This window comes from Colletotrichum truncatum (genome assembly GCF_014235925.2).
Source record: "Colletotrichum truncatum strain CMES1059 chromosome Unknown Contig_0001, whole genome shotgun sequence".
NCBI lineage: Eukaryota > Fungi > Ascomycota > Sordariomycetes > Glomerellales > Glomerellaceae > Colletotrichum > Colletotrichum truncatum.
In genome coordinates this window covers 7,466,150-7,482,925 of record NW_027222398.1, presented here as the reverse complement: position 1 = coordinate 7,482,925, position 16,776 = coordinate 7,466,150, and the positions used below count along the sequence as shown (strand labels likewise).

Sequence of the window (16,776 nt, the reverse complement as noted above, 5' to 3'; positions counted from 1 at the left end):
CAATTAAAATTAGAGCGGGAATTAACTAGTAACGCCACTCGACAGTCTCACAATCTCTTGATTGTGGCAGAGGAACCTCTCACAGTGCGTACCTTCTCAACAGTTAAGGCGCCCAAAAGTCAGATGACGACCAAGCCAAAGAACTTTTCAGACACATCAAAGAACCCATGCAGTGCCGATGCGCAACTGGGAGGCATACTAACGGCTAATTTGGCTGCACAGCAATATGTGCGCCCCTAAGAAACAGGTCTAATTCAAAGCTCGCTCATCGCTCAGACTTTGACAGGCGACTGCAGGAAGAACGTCGGCGGGCGAGTTCTCCCACTGCCTCCAGAACAGGCGCACCACTGGCTCTATTTATGGCTCTTTTCTGATTCTGCCCACAACTCTCGGCGGCTGGGTCCAAGCTCCTTCGGATTGCTTTACTGGGAATCTTTCGTTTTGGGGCATCATCTTGCAGCTTCGCAATGACCTAGGGTAACCGTCAAAGACAGATCAGAAGCTTTGAGGTAATGCAACAAGGGAACCTGAGCGGAGTAATACGAGCGCGCCGTGGCTTTCTGGGTTGGTGTCCACATGAAATAGCTGTGCCATTCTCTACTAGTAAATCCATGTCACCTTTGCTAATAGACAACATGTCCTCCTCGACACTTGGGCCAGTAACGAGCCAAGATATTCTTCAGTACTTCGCCACTGTTGGCTGAACCTGCCTAAAGTGACTCTTGGGCCCATTGGTCATTGCAAGGACCTCGGGAGCTTCCACCATAACCAGCCCCTCGTGGCTGCCAAGTCAAGCCGCCGTTTGCCCGTGGTCGTAGCTGCGGTCCGCGTTGCGGTGGCCCAACTCGCGTGTTGCAGCTTCGCCGAAGGATGACATCTGATTGCTTGTGTAATAGACGAACAAGGTTTGTTTGAAGAGCAACAGCGAATACCAGCCATGTTCGCGACAAACTGGTCGATGGGCAGCATGCTTAGTTGTCTTACGACTATACAGTTCCACCAAACCCTTAGCACCCGTGGTTTCGCTGAGTTCATCTCATGTTACGAAGGGTATCGAGTGGCTAGGTCTAAGGGACTCCACAATGTCCCTAGGGTTCACTAAAGAGCCAGATTCATGTGCTTCTCTACAAGAGCCAGTTGGGCCCAAAGGCAAGAGTCGACGGCTTCTCAACTTCCTTTCCTCAGGTACTGGAAAACACACCAGGGCGGGGATTAAAAGCAGAAAATGTGGGCGGTGGGGATGGCTCCGTACGTGGCTGGCAACTTGTTTTGATCGTCTGCTTCACCAAGGTGGGCCAAGAAAGCTAGGACCCCTAAAAGTAACTGCGGGTACTTCTTCTGCGTGAACACAAAAGGAGGTAGATGCGAAACAGAAGACCAAATCAGCATTGGTTTATTCTTTGGTCCCTACGTATAGGTAAATGAGTCGAATTTAAGTCAAATTTCAATGCTATTTTTGTTTTGGTTTCTTTTGGTTGGTTTTCTACTTCGTTGCGGAAACACACTAAATATGTGTGTGGACAGGCGTCTATCCCGAAACAGCCGCGCTGCTCTGTTCATTCACCAGAGGTTGAGTTACCGCTTGTGGCTAGTAGAAACCATGGGGTGAAGCCATGACCCTTCTTTTATTCTTTCAATACGTAAATTGTTGTGTTTCGAAAGCTTTGACTAAGTAAACAATGGCTTTATTGACCCCTTCATTATTGGTCCATCCATACATTTCTTGAGTAAGTTTTCGTTTTGTTTTTTGCCTTCTCTCTAGCTTCGTCGTCCTGCCATTCAGGAAGCTAACTTGACTTTGATTGCTGTGGACAAAGACGATAATTCCTCTTTCTCAGACCAATTTCCACGTGGTCCTCTGCATGTTAGTCACTGCTTTTCAAGCCTTTAGGCGCTCAAAGCCACAATACCCTGCCTCGTCGTCACTTGTCCATCCGGCCCTCTTTCTCTTCGCCGATGTGGCAGGCCAGTCATCTCCACCGACCTCTTCACCTGAGGTGACAACGCTCAATGCCCAGATCGACAGACTACTTTTAGCGTTCTCTTGGCTGCGCAAGTGCCAGATCAGGCCGCGCCTTCATACTTTGTGTGTATTTCCGAACGCCCAAGATTGCATATGGTATCCCGGCCTAAACTGGGAGGGGATGGTACGATGTTCGAGCCACCTACAACCAATTATCCTCCAGGCAGGTAGGTAAGGTATGACTTCTTCCCATACTTTTGTCTGATGCCGCTAGTTCTAAATAAGGTGCCATTAAATTATGAGAATATATATCCAATGTTCTTCCCCTTGTTGAGCAAACGGGTTCTTACTTCATCAACTTCGTTGTCGGCTTTGCCATAGTCTTTCTTTTCTGCTTCTAGTCTAGAGGCGTCTTTCTTTAATAGAATTCCCAACTTGGCAACACACTGCCATCATGTCGTTGACCAAGACACTCCTTCACCTTCTCGGTTTCACTGGTGCTGCCCAGGCGGCATGTTCCAACATGGTTATCGATGACTTTTCGAGATCCACTCCTTCTGGCCTCAATAAATTTTCTTCCTGGGCCAGCGACGACACGTCCATGTCAAAGAGTGCTGTCAGCGGCGGAATACTCTCCTTCACACCAAAGACCGACAGCTCTTCATACTTCTATGAAACTCTCGGCTGCGTCAATGCCGTCACCAAGGGCTACACCGCGGTCTCAATGACCGTCAAGGGGCCCAAGGGTGCCTCCATGATGTTAGAGATACAGACGAAGGCATCCTGTGCAGATGAGGCTTATAATAGCCATTGGGTCCAGGTGACTGGGCTGACTGGCTCGACACAACAGCTCTCAATAGCACTTTCCTCCTTCACAGGCGCCAACCTGGACGCCATTTCAGCTTTCGTCTGGTCTACTTACTCCAGTTTCGACAATTATCAGTTTAGCAACATCCAGTTCACATGCGGAGATGGGCCGAACCCTACTGTGTCAACTGCGTCAACTACCAAGACTACCACTGCCAGGGCGTCACCTACCTCGTCAAGCTGCAGCAATCTCTTGATTGACGATTGGGCCTCGCAGTCACGATTGACCTTCCTTTACTACAATGCCATGCTGCAGCCCAGCAGCGATGATGGAACTATGAAAGAGATCACTGTTTCGGACAACAGAGTCACTTTGAAGCCTAATGGACAGGCCTCTTATTTTTACAGCAAAACTTCTTGTACCAACGCCCAGGCCCAGGGCTACGGTGGCATTTCTCTGCGTATCAAGGCCCGCGCCGGTACTAGCTTTGGAGTTCAACTAGCATCGTCACCAACCTGCGGTGAAGATTCGAGCTTTGGCTACCAGACTACAAAGGAACTCGGGTGGACATTCAATGGCAAGGAGAATTTGTACAGCATCCCATTTTCCAAGTTCTCGTCCATTGATAAGTCAAGAATCACATCGATTCTGTTCCGCTCACTTTCTGCGGATGTGACGTTTGGGCCAATGGCTTTCTACTGCGGAAACACACCATCCGAATACCTCATCAAGAATCAACCGTCAGCCACCGTTCCCGTCACAACTGTCCCCGCCCCAGCTGGAACTGGTTCAGTCAAGGTTATTGACAACTTCGCAAAGAAAGAATCCAATACGCTCGGATACTGGCACGGCGGTGATGTTGATACGGCGCTCACCTGGGGCAAAAACAAGGTTACCATCAAGGCACCAGATGCCGACTTTTCTTTCTACACGCAACTCTCCGATAAGTGCGCCGACATGACCAGCTATGACGGCTCCTATCTTCATATTTCCTACAGTGGGAGTAATAAGTTCTCAGTCGCTATGCAGCAACATAATCAGCAGTGCGACGAGTCCATCGCCCCATTTCCTGAGACGTGGGACTCGCTAGAGGCCACACGCTATGCAACTGGCAACGACATTTACATTCCCATGTCACACTTCAATATTGTGCGCAAGCGTGCTATTAGCCTAGCCTTCAAAGGTTTTTACACTAAAGAGGCTGTTACCTTGACCAAGATCGAGATCGTTCCATCTGTGCCAGCTAAAACCTTTATTCCGGAAAAGTTGCCATCTGGTAATCTCGTTTTTGCCTGCAAGCGGCCGAATTCAATCGCGTTTGCTATCGACGATGGCGATCCAAAGTATGCACAAGAGGTCATGGAGGTCATCAGGTCAGAGAACATCAAGGTTACGTTTTTCACCGTCGGTGCGCCCCTACGCGATCCCTCGACCAATCTAAGTGCCATCTACAAGGAAATGATGACCCAGGGCCACCAGATGGCTCTTCACAGCTATACGCATCCCCGAATGGAAGGTCTTCCTAATGATAATGCTATCTTCTGGGAGTACGATGAGGACATCAAAGCTGTGAAGGATATGTTTAACCTGAACACGAAGTACTTTCGGCCTCCATTCGGCAATGAGGGTGCCCGCATGCGTCAACAACTAGTCAAGGCTACCGGCAAAAAGGATTCATACATTGTCAATTGGAACATTGATGTAGAAGATTGGTTGTATGCCCAGTCTAAAACACCCGAGAAACAGCTGGAGGCTTTTCAGCGCGACTTGGACAAAGGTGGTAGCCTGGTAGTGATGCATTACCTCTATCCCAGTACCGTCTCTTATCTGAGGACATTCATTCAAAAGGCGAAAGCAACAGGTAAACAGCTGATGAGAGTTGATCAGTGTATGGAGGATCCTGATGCGCCACCCCTGTCCTAAGTAGACCTTATTAAGGCAGCAGATGGCGTTCGGTTAGCTGGGTTGAGAAATTTGGTTTTTTCTTGTGGCACCTGTCTATAATCCTGTCGTAGATGACAACTAATAATATACTTCACCCAATACAATAACTTAAATAGAGTGCACGACGTACTGTGAAGGCGTAAGCGAGACAATGCTCGCAATAGGAAGTACCGGCGCCAATTACCCTGACAATTGCACTCTCGAGAAACGTTAGAGCATGTGAGTAGTCAATGCTCTTTCGCAAGTAATGCCCTACAGGAAAATGGTCCCGGATGGTAACACATCACAGCCTAGGAGGTTGCGTAATGATCACGAAAATACTAGTGCTCTGTGCTAATTCTTTTGCAGTCAGACGAATGGAGTACTCACATCAGTAATACTCACAAATCTGACATATGATCATTTTTGCATCGTCAGGATTGGACGCCCTGTGTTGTATCCTCTGATACCCCTTATGCCAAAGATGTTAGTCCCTTACTAAGACCCGTCCAGGGTGTTCTGCAACTTGCAGATATGCCAGCTGAGTCCAGCCCATTATACTGCGGCAGGTGCGTTCGAAGTATATAAACGAGGATAGGCACCCAGTAATGGGCGTGAGACTGACGGGGTTTCAACCAAGTTAGTTAGCATTCCGTACGCTGCTCGTCTCAGTCCCACCACTACAATGCCGCTCCCCCAAGATGGCCGTATTGTTGCACTTTCCCGGAGTCTGTTAAATGTCCTACACGATATATCTGGTGATCACCCCGGGTTTAGGCCAGGTATAGTAGCATTTTGCGCCGCCAAACTGGCAGGACATGAAAGGCTAATATATGTGACCAGCCCATGCCAAAGGCGTCTTACTGAGGGGTATATTCAACCCAACTCAGACAGCTGCCCAGCTCTCGAAGGCACAGCACTTTTCAGACCATAGGACCCCTGTAATTGCTAGATTCTCCAGCTCGACCGGTATGCCCAACCTTCCGGATACGGATCCCAATGGAAATCCACGTGGGTTTGCCGTGCGTTTTCTGCTAGCTGAGACGCCCCGCCGCCTTCATACGGACATCATATCCCACTCAACCCCATTCTTCCCGGCCCCCAACGGACAAGAAGCATGTGCATTCTTCCAAAGTATTGTTGACGGTACAGTTGAAAGTTATGTCTCGACTCATCCAGCGGCACTTGCCTTTGTCCAGGCACCGAAACCCTTTCCGGCAAGCTTCGGAAGGGAAAAGTATTACAGTGTCAATGCCTTCAGGTTAGTGGCAGCTAGTGGCAAGGAAACTGTTGTCCGCTACCGCTGGGCTCCGGTCAAGGGGGAGGAATACATTGACGACGAGGAAATAAAGTGCAAGGCCCCGACATTCCTGTTTGATGGTGTGCGAGAAACCTTAAAGGGAGGCCCAATTGAGTTCAAGCTGCTGGCTCAAGTGGCTCAAAACGGTGATGTGACGAATGACAGCACCGTACATTGGCCCGATGACAGAGAAATTGTAGAGTTGGGATTACTGTCTTTGGAGACACTTGTGGACGGCAATGATGCGGAGGAGAAGAACATCATCTTTGACCCTGTTCCGAGAGTGGATGGAATAAACCCATCTGAAGACCCCCTTATTAATATACGAGCAGGAGTCTACCTTATGAGCGGTCGAGAGCGCCGCGAGAGTTAATATTATAGAATAGAATATATTTAAAGAGAGATATAATAGTGATTTATAAATAGTTATAAAGTTTAGTTATATTGTTAAAAAATCTATTATTCTTATTTACTAGCTTCGAAATTTTATATAGGTATATTAAGAGTTTAATAGGTTAAGCTTATATATATATAAAAAAATACTTTAGATTTTAATTATATTATAATATATTATAAGAGGTACTTATAAAAACTAACTAGTATTAAAGGTAATAAAAACTTTTAAACTAATAAAAATATATTACTCTTAAGAATATATTAGATTTTAAGGTTATAAATAGCTAGAACCTTATTATTAATATACTTAAAGTCTAATATTATTATTTTAAATATTAACTTTAACTTTTAACCCCTTTTTTATTATTATAAAGATTATAAAGATATATTAAATATATCTAGTCTATTTTCTCTAATAATCTTAAAGTATTTATTATTATAAATTAAGTAAGTCTTTAATTATATTAGTAATCTAGTAGCTTTAATTTATTTATTTAATTATCTTTTTAAAGTATTAATATTATAGTATCTTAATTAATAGTAATATTACTATTAGTTAATATAAGATATTATAAGTAGCTAAAGGCTTTATTAAGGAAGGCCTAGAAATTATAAATAGGTTTAGTTATATAACTATACTTTAAATTAAAGGTTTTAAGCTAAGCTATTATTTTTTCTTTTCTTATTAAGAAGTATATAGCTTACTTATCTTCTATTAGCTAAATAGCTAGTATTACTAACTAACTCCTTATAATTATCTTTCTTTCTTAAAATATTAATCTTTAAAGCTATTTAACTATAAAGCTAGCTTAGTCTTATTTATAAAACTAATATAATTAAAATTAATATTATAATATTATATTATTTAGTTTTTTTAATATTATATATTATTATTTAATACTTATAATATAGTTATTTAAATTTTTTATTTTCTTATTTCTTTTAATACTATTATAAAATATTAATTTTCAAAATTATTTAATACCTTATTATTACGACCCGTTCGTTATGCCTAACAGAGGGTTAACAGACCTACTAAAGCTAGCAGCTAAAACAGGATATTTATATATAAGATACGGGATAAGGTAACAAGGGAACCTCGGGAAGGAAGAACTATTATATAGGTTACGTAGAGATAAGATAAGGATATAAGCGCCCGGTCAAAGTCGTAAGCGCTTATCCTTAGCAATAAGTGCTTATCATATATAGCAAGCACTTATCTAGGCTACTATATAATTATTAAGACTTATATATAGACTAAGACTTAAGTACCTGCTTAAAGCCTCCTAGATAGTTCTTTAGTAATCAACTTTATAACTTATCTTAAATAACTTTTAGCTTAGCTTATAGTTTATAATATTACTCTAACTTGTTAGTTAGTATAAAACTAATTACCTTACCTTAACCCCCGATCTATTAATATAACCTACTAATATATAATATAAGACCTATTATTAATAATATAGTCTTAACTTCTATTAGTAGAAACCTTACTATTACTAGCTAGCTATAATACTTTGATTACTTTTGTTTAGTAAGTTAACCCTACGCGGACTAATAAGTAGTACCTTCGATAAGATGTCTTTATCTAGCATTATTAAAACTCCTACTACCTCTTCTACCCTTTCTAAAGGGAAGGTACTTGCTTAAAACCTTGCTTAGGAACTTAGTAAGGAAGAAATAAAGGACGCGGAAGAAGAATCTAAAGAAGAAGAAGACGATAGTAACGAAGAACTTTAATACTAGGTTAATAAGAATAACCGTAATATTAGCTAACTTTAAAAAATATTTAACTTAAATACTATAATCCTCGAGTAACTTTAAGCTATTATTCGGAACCTTAAAAGACGTAACTAAGAATTCCTAAACTAGAACTATACTTTGCAAGGCGTTACTAACATTATCTAGACTTTTATAGATAGACGAAAGAAACTCTATTTTAGCATCCTAAGCAAGTATAACGATACCCTTAGCAAGCTTAAAGGATTCCTTATTTAACTTAAGAATTACTATAACTTCTATTATTCTAACTTTAAGAATAAATCTAAGAAAGTTTTATACGCCTTAACCTTCTTAGATAGAAAAGTACTTTAATAGTTTAAACCGTTCCTAGAAAATTACTAGCAAAACGAAACCTTAGAAGATTATAATATAGAGACTTATAATATCTTTAATAGCTTCGAAGGATTTAAATATATACTTAAATTACTATTTCAAAACCTTAATAAACATAGCTAAGTAGAAAAGGAACTTAATAGCCTTAGATAAACTAAATTAGTAATTTATTACTTAGCTAAATTCTAACGCCTTTATACTACCTTAGATATAACTAATAAATCTAAGATATTTATATTCTACTTTAGACTTAAAGACGAAGTTAAAAACGAGATTATTAAGATTAATAAGCTAGAAGACTTCCTTAGTTATACTAAACTTACTATTAAGATTAATAACCGCCTTTATAAACGAAGAAAAGAAAAAAGTAAAAAGTACTAACTTACTAATTTAGCTAAGAAATACTAATAGCAACCTTAGAAGAAATTCTATTAGTATAATAAGAATTAACCTTAGTAGAATTACTAGAAAAGTACTACTTATAAATACTATAATAGCCTTATAAACCTAAGTATAACTAATAAAGATAACTAATAAAACTAAAAATCCTAATAAAAGAAAGATTTTAAATATTATAACTATAATAAACCTAGATATATAGCTAGAGATTATAAATAACCTAAACAGATCTAAAGACTATTATAATAAGCTAATATAATATAAAAGTAATAAGACTATAATAATAAGAAATAGATTAACTACTTTAATAACTTTTATAATAATTATAAAGAAGTAAAAGAGAATAATAGATAATACTTTAAAAACCTTTTTAAACGATCTAGATATAATACTACTAGGATAAATAATAAAACTCTCGTAATAGTAGACTAATAAGATATTAGCTTCTTTAATAATAATAACTAACCTCTAAGCTAATATAAATAAGAAGAAGTTACTAAGAAACTTAATAAAGCCTTTATAAACAATACTATTATAAAAAAACCTAGACTACTATAGGATAGTAAGAGACTTACTAACTATACCTAAATCGACTAAGTTACGATTCCTAACTCCTTTACTATAGAAGAAATTTAATAGCTAGAAGATAAGAATAACTAAGCTATTTAATAGTTTAACAAAGCTATAAGGTTAGGAACTTAAGCAACCGTTCTAGACGATAGCGTTACTCTATACCTTACTAAAAAACGAAACAAACGCGTACTATTATAAGGTAACCTATATAGATAATATATACTTAAATATAAAACTACCTAGTTTATATATAACAAGGCAAAGAGCTATAGGGCGCTATACTACTAGAAGCGCTATGGGGCGCTGTACTAAGAAGGTTAATACATATGTTTCACCTAGCGGGGCATAACACCTAGATAAAGGACAGGTTCTAGCTCTAGACTCTTGATCTAGAGGATTAAGAATCAGCTTTGGAAAAATACGACATTTATTACTATTATAACTATTCCTAGCTAAAACCCCGTAATAATTCTGATTCTTCTCTATTAGCTACTAATAGTTATAATGGTAGGAAGTAGTGGTAAAGATAAACGAATTTGCAAATCCCCTAACCCAATTAACCCTCCTGACGAACCGGCGAGTTAAGAGAATAGTAGCTATACTTAGCTAAGAAAGGTTGATTATACTACTCTTCTAAAGCGAATCGCCTAACTTGAGACATCTTTATCTTAAACCAAACGCTAAAACGATCTATTAAAGCAGCTCTAGTAGACATTATCAGTACGACTAAAACAGAGTCTTACCTCTAGCAAAGGGGGAGATATTAAGGTTAAGAATATCGAAGTATTTACGCTAAAAACTAGCTACCGAAAGCGTACCGAATGGCTTTAAGATTTGGAACAAGCCTATAAGAGAGCCCCTAAAAGATATAAAACCGATATTAAAAAGATAGTCCTAGTACTAGACTATATAGACGCCGACTGCTAAGCGAGATAGTACCTATATAAGGATAATTTAGATGAGGAATACTAGCTAAACGCCTAGGAATATCTATACTTTGTTTATTAGACAAAAATACTTATTAGGGATGCTTAATTCCGGGAACCCTAAATCATAAGACAACTAGTTACTATAAGATAGCGATCAGATCAAGAGCTATAAGACTTTTATACTTATTTATAGTCTCTTAAGAAGGAATTTACCTTTCGTTTAGAAAAAGAAAGTACCTTAGAATTTTACGCTAAGTTAACCGATAAATTACGGAAGTATATATAAACTAATACTACTAACCTCCCTACTACACGAGAGGCTATAGTAGCTATATCTACCTGATATTAGGGTATTATCCGACCGAACCCTAAGCGAAAGCGTGATGATAAATAAGATAGTAAACTAGGAAAGGTTAAGAGACAAGCTCGAAATCTTACTTCCTCCTCTCCTTAGTCGAGTCTTAAAAAAGGAAGGAAAAACGGCGTTAACTATACTATTAGCAAACTACGCCTTTATTATATCTACGGTAGTTTAGACTATTTATCTAATGTTTATACTAAATCTTTAAAAGAGGATAGAGAGAAAATAAAAGGAAAAACGGGGGTTTAGTAGGCGACTACTAATACTAATACCTCTACTTCGGGAAAAGGCAAGGGGAAGGAAAAACTCCCTATCCTCCTTCCTAGGCTATAGTAGGGACTACTTAACGATTTTATACTTTTACTAAAGTTAAAGGAAACCGAGTAATAGTATCTATTAATATTAATTTTGATTTAGAAGCCGAATACGATTTAGTTTCGTATGCTTTTATATAGTAGTAAAGACTAAATTAAGCTAAGCTAACCCTTCTAATCCTATCTATACTAAGGCAAAGTACTATCCCTACTTATAAGATTTTTTAGGTTTTACTTATCCTTACCGATTTGCAAGGAACTCGTCGGTCGTTTACTTATTCCTATATAGTAATTAACTACGACCCTTAACTTAAGGGAAGCCTTATATTGCTTTTAATAACTACTATCGAGTATTATAATATTTTCCTAGGGGGAAAAAACCATATATAATAGTTTAAACATTTATAAAGGAAATAAGAGAAATACCGAGCCTCCCGCTTTGTAAAAAAGGCTACTCGAGAGAAGGCGTAGGTTTTCGCTATTATATAGCTCCCCGAACTACAACCTCTCCTAGATAAAGAGGAAGAGGAGCCTACGATTAGGATTATAGCTATCCCCCCGGAACTACGTTCGTTTATTAACATTCTTATACTTAAGAATACTAAGAATCTCCCTATTTTTAAAGCCTTAGACTATTCTATTAACATAGAGGAGGGAAAGTCCCCCCCTTAAGGTCTTATCTACCCCCTATTACCTAAGGAGCTAGAGGAACTACGTAGTTACCTCGAAGAGAATCTCTAAGCAGGACGTATTCGTCTATCAAAAAGCCCGGCTAGGGCCCTTATTATCTTCGTCCCGAAGAAGGATAGTTCCTTACGACTTTGTATTAATTACCGAAGGCTAAATCGTATTACGGTTAAGAATTGCTACCTTCTCCCCTTGATTTTAAAGATCCTTAACCGGATTACCGGTGCCTAATATTTTTTAAAGATCGACGTTAAAGATATATACTATCGTATACGTATTAAAGAAGGAGATAAATAGAAAACCGCGTTTCGGACCTGTTATAGTTTATATAAGTTTTACGTTCTCCCTATAGGTTTAACTAACATACCTACTACTTTCTAAGCATATATTAATAATGCTTTAGAAGGCTTAGTAGATACTATCTATATCGTTTATCTAGACGATATCTTAGTCTTTTCTAAGACTAGAGAAGAATATATAAACCATCTATACTAAGTCTTATAACGCATACGAGAAGCTGCCTTATACGCTAAACTATCGAAATATACCTTTTACTAACGATAAGTTAAGTTTTTAAGGTATATTCTATCTATAGAGGGAATCTCTATAAACCCCCGTAGGGTTAAGGTAATCGCCTAATAGCTAGAGCTGATAACCTTCCAAGAAGTTTAGGTATTCCTAAGGTTTTATAACTTTTATCGCAAATTTATCTATAAGTACTCTAGGATTATACGCCCTCTTACTAATCTCCTAAAAGGAAGTATAGGAGGCTGTAAGCCTAGTAAAGTATAGTTAGGATTAGCCGAGAAGGTAGCGTTTAGGACGCTAATCTTAGTATTCTAAAGCGCCCCTCTCTTACGCTATTATAACCCTTAACTAAGGTCCCGTATTAAGACCGATACTTCCTACTATATAACAGCTAGTATCTATTCCTAGCTATAGCTAGATAGGAAGTAGTATCTTATTACTTTCTAGTCTAGGAAGTTTAAAGGGGTAGAGTTGAATTATAGAACACCTAACCAAGAGATGTTAGCTATAGTAGAATTATTTAAATACTAGCGATACTATGTCGAAGGGGTAGCGTTTTTAGTAGAAGTTCTAACTAATTACTAGAACTTATAGACGTTTATATTATAGCTAAGGCTAAATAGTCGCTAAGCGCGATATTGCATGCTACTAGCTTTATATGATTTTGTTATTCGATATCGATAGGGGAGAACGAACCCCGTAGATAGGCCGTTAAGAAGACTAGATTACGAGGGCGAAAAGGGGTTAAATACTAACCTATTACCTGCCTTACAAGACAAGGTAGACCTATCTTAGAGGGATATAGTCTTATAGCAAAACACGCTAGGCCGACGTATATAGGCCGTTATATAGGCTACGGCCTATCAAGCAGCTTATAAAGAGGAAGTTTATAGTAATAATACTTCTAACTCCTTTAGTGCCTTAATTAAGAAGGCTTAGGAAAAAGATCTATTATATAGACGTCTTAGAGAAGCGTTGCAAGCAGAGGTGCTAAGGAAACCATATTAGTCCTTATTACCTTCCGGCTTCGTTTAATTCTATAGGAAGCTATATATCCCTAAAGAAGCTAGTCTAAGGTTAGAGATCCTCCGTCTATTCTATAACGATCTACTAGCAGGATACTTTAGAAGAGACAAGATACTTAAGTTAATCTAGCGAAAATTTCGTTAGATTAATATAGAGAAAACCGTTAAAGACTATGTTCGAAGATATATAGTATGCTTAGGTACTAAAGCTAAGACCTACCGACTTTATAGGGAGTTGTAAGCTTTACTAAGACTAACGCAACCCTTTGAATAAGTATCTATAGACTTTATTACAAGCTTACCGCTTATATTTAATAGTTACTAACTCGTAGATATGATCCTTGTTATAGTAGATCGTTATACTAAATACTATATTTATATTATAGTTAATACCTTTATTACTATAGTAGAACTAGCTGTAATTTTCTACGAAAAGGTTAAGTTATTCGGAGGCAGCCTTAAGGGAGTTATCTCTAATAGAGGACCTATATTTACAAGCTAATTTTAGGCTTAATTCTGCTATTATGCAAAGATAAAGAGAATGCTTTCGATAGCGTTTTATCCCTAAATAGATAGCTAAACAGAGGTAGCAAACAAAGCCTTAGAATAATATTTAAAAGCGTTTATAACAAATAGAAATTAGCCTACGCTACTAGCATAAGCATAATATATAGTAAATAATAGAAGAAATACTATAATAGGAATTTTACTTGTAAAGGCATTGCTAGGCTATTAGCTAGAATTACGCCTTAACCTCGAGGACGAAGTTGTTTAAGGGGGAGTATAGGGCGTAACTAAACGCCTAGAAAAACTCTAAGAATTACGTAACTAACTTAAGGAATACTAGGGAAAGGCAACCGAATTGCAGGCGAAAGCCTATAATAAACGGTACTAACCTTTTAATATCCCTAAGAAGTCCCTAGTTATGTTATCTATAAGGAACTTACGGTTTAAGGCAACTTAGCGTAAGTTAGCCCCGAAGTTTATAAGCCTTTTTAAGGTCTTAGAAAAGATTAGTTATCAAGCATACCGACTAGTACTACTAAAGCAATATAGCCGGTTATATAATGTTTTTTATATTAGCTTACTAAAGCCGTAGCATAGTAATAAGGATAGCGATCTCTTACTAATACCTAACCTAGAGGAGGATGACTAGCTATAAGAACTAGACTATATCGTTAGCCGTCGAATAAGGAGAGATGATACTTACTACCTTGTTAAATAGAAAGGGTAGCTAGCAGAGTATAACTCTTAGGTATACTTTAGTAATATAGTTAGCGCCTAATAGGTAATATAAGACTATGAAAAGAAACGAAAGAGATAATCTAAAAAGAGTAAAATAAAGGAATAATATTAGGGTAGCGCGACACTTAAAAGAAAACCTTCCTTTCTAGTACCTAACCGCCGGGATAAGCTGCTTATATAAGGCGATCCTAACTATCGGGACGTAACTAGCTAAGAGGATAGGAAAATAAATTAAAAGGGGGATAGAATACCGCTATTCGGGGTTAAATAGGACTATCTGCCGTAGTTATTCCTAAACCTACGATCCTTCTAAAAAAAAAAAAAAGTCTTAAGCAAACCGAACGAAAACAAAGCGAATAATAAGCAAAAATGAAATAATTACTATCTAATAAGGATAGGAAAGCCGAACCTTAGTAAAGGGAAAGCTTAATAACGCGCTTTCGGAAAAGCTTGAAAAGATAAACTACCTGCTAGTTATATCGCATAGCATAGCCTTAGGCATAGAAGATACGAAGAAGTTTTTTGTAAGCTATCTTTTTAGCTAATTACTAACTTATAAAGCCTATATCTCTAGGGAGGACTCGGGGGTAGAATCGCTTATGCTTTGCTAGATAAGAAAGTTAGAAAATAAATAAAGAATATAACAAAACAAAGTCCTTACTAGATAGCGAGGGGGACTTTTATTACGAGTAAAGGCTATAAAATCGTCGTATATCTAGTGGCGATAGTCAATAATTGCTTTATAAGCTATAATAATCGCCTAACTAAACGTTAGTAAAGACCTTATAAATAGGTTGATTAGGAATATATATAGGTTTAGGCTGCTTAGAAGTAGTTATTCTATAATACTTACGGTAGGCGTTTTCTAAGGCGTCGTAGCTAATAAATAAGTCGCGCGTAATAAGGGAGATTTGCTAGCAAACATCTTTATTATCCTTATCTTAAACGTAATATATTAGGCGTCGAATAACTCCTTATAAAAGGAGATAGTCTTAGTAGTTACTAAATATAAGGGATAGCGTTTATAAGGATAAACGTTAGCTAATCGCTAGGGATAAAGAAGGAAAACGCTTTACTTACTATAGTATATATATCTCTACGATAGTTATACTATATATAACGCGAAGATCTTTTTAAAGTAAAAGAATACTTAAGAATAGCGACTTGCTTAGGATCGAAGACTATTTTGTCTTTTTTACGATTATATTTATATACTTCTACTATAGTACGAATATAATAAAGACAAGGCTAAAAGTAGTATTATTACCTTCTAGCTAAGGGTTAGGAAGTTACTTACTAGGAGGAGGCGAAGGGAAGGCGTTATTAAAGCTAGACTCTGCCGTAGACAAGGGGGTAGGGGAGCGTTAAGCAGGGCTGGCGGTAGGCGGGGGACTAGGGGTCGAGTCGCTAGCGTTAGACTCGTTACTATCGCCCTCCTTACTAGACTTGCTTGATTCGGACTCTTCGGTCGTAGTTAAATTAGCGAAAATATAGTCTTAATCTTTACTTAGGGAAGGCTAACGCTTCTCCCGAAGAGCGGTATTATAGCGATAGGTTTTCGCTACTTTTAAGGTACGAAGTTGCTATGCCTGACTATGCTAATTGCTTTTTTTACTACTAGGAGTAGGGGTCTTATTAATCCCGCTACTACGAACTTTGCCTTTCTCGTAGGGCGTCTAGGTCTAGGGTTTCTAAGGCGCTATGCTATCTAATCGCGACCGAACGTCTAGAGAATAAATAAAGACAATCTCGAGAAAGAGAAAAATAAGGCGATTCTACTAAAGATGAAGAGAAAAGCTAGCAAATGATGCGCGAGTCGTAATCGATAGAAGAAGCGAACGCTATAGTAAGGATGTTAATAGAAAAGAAAAGTAAATAAACAAAGTAGGCGACGAGGAAATAAAAGCGCTAAGAAAAGGTTTTTTTTTAGAGAAAGGCTAGCCTGACTAAGCTATACCGAACTCTAAGCAAAAGCCTAACTAAGCCTGACCTAGAGCCTTACGCCTTGCTTAAAAAAAAGGAGGACTTATATTTTCTGCACGCAAGTTGCTAGGGATAGCAACCATAATAAGGGGGTAGTTATAACAAGGCAAAGAGCTATAGGGCGCTGCACTACTAGAAGCGCTATAGGGCGCTGTACTAAGAAGGTTAATATATATATTTTACCTAGCGGGGCATAATACCTAGATAAAAGACAGGTTCTAGCTCTA

General features: G+C 38.2%; 1 protein-coding gene across 1 annotated transcript; it reads left to right on the top strand.

Annotated features, from left to right (window-relative positions):
- Window positions 1–2,417: 2,417 nt before the first annotated feature.
- CTRU02_202065 (polysaccharide deacetylase) lies at window positions 2,418–4,694 on the top strand (the record flags this gene model as incomplete). The annotated part of the gene is made up of 1 exon (XM_036732543.1): window positions 2,418–4,694. One exon carries the CDS (start codon window positions 2,418–2,420, stop codon window positions 4,692–4,694), a length of 2,277 nt encoding a protein of 758 aa, XP_036575793.1.
- Between the last annotated feature and the right edge of the window lie 12,082 nt (window positions 4,695–16,776).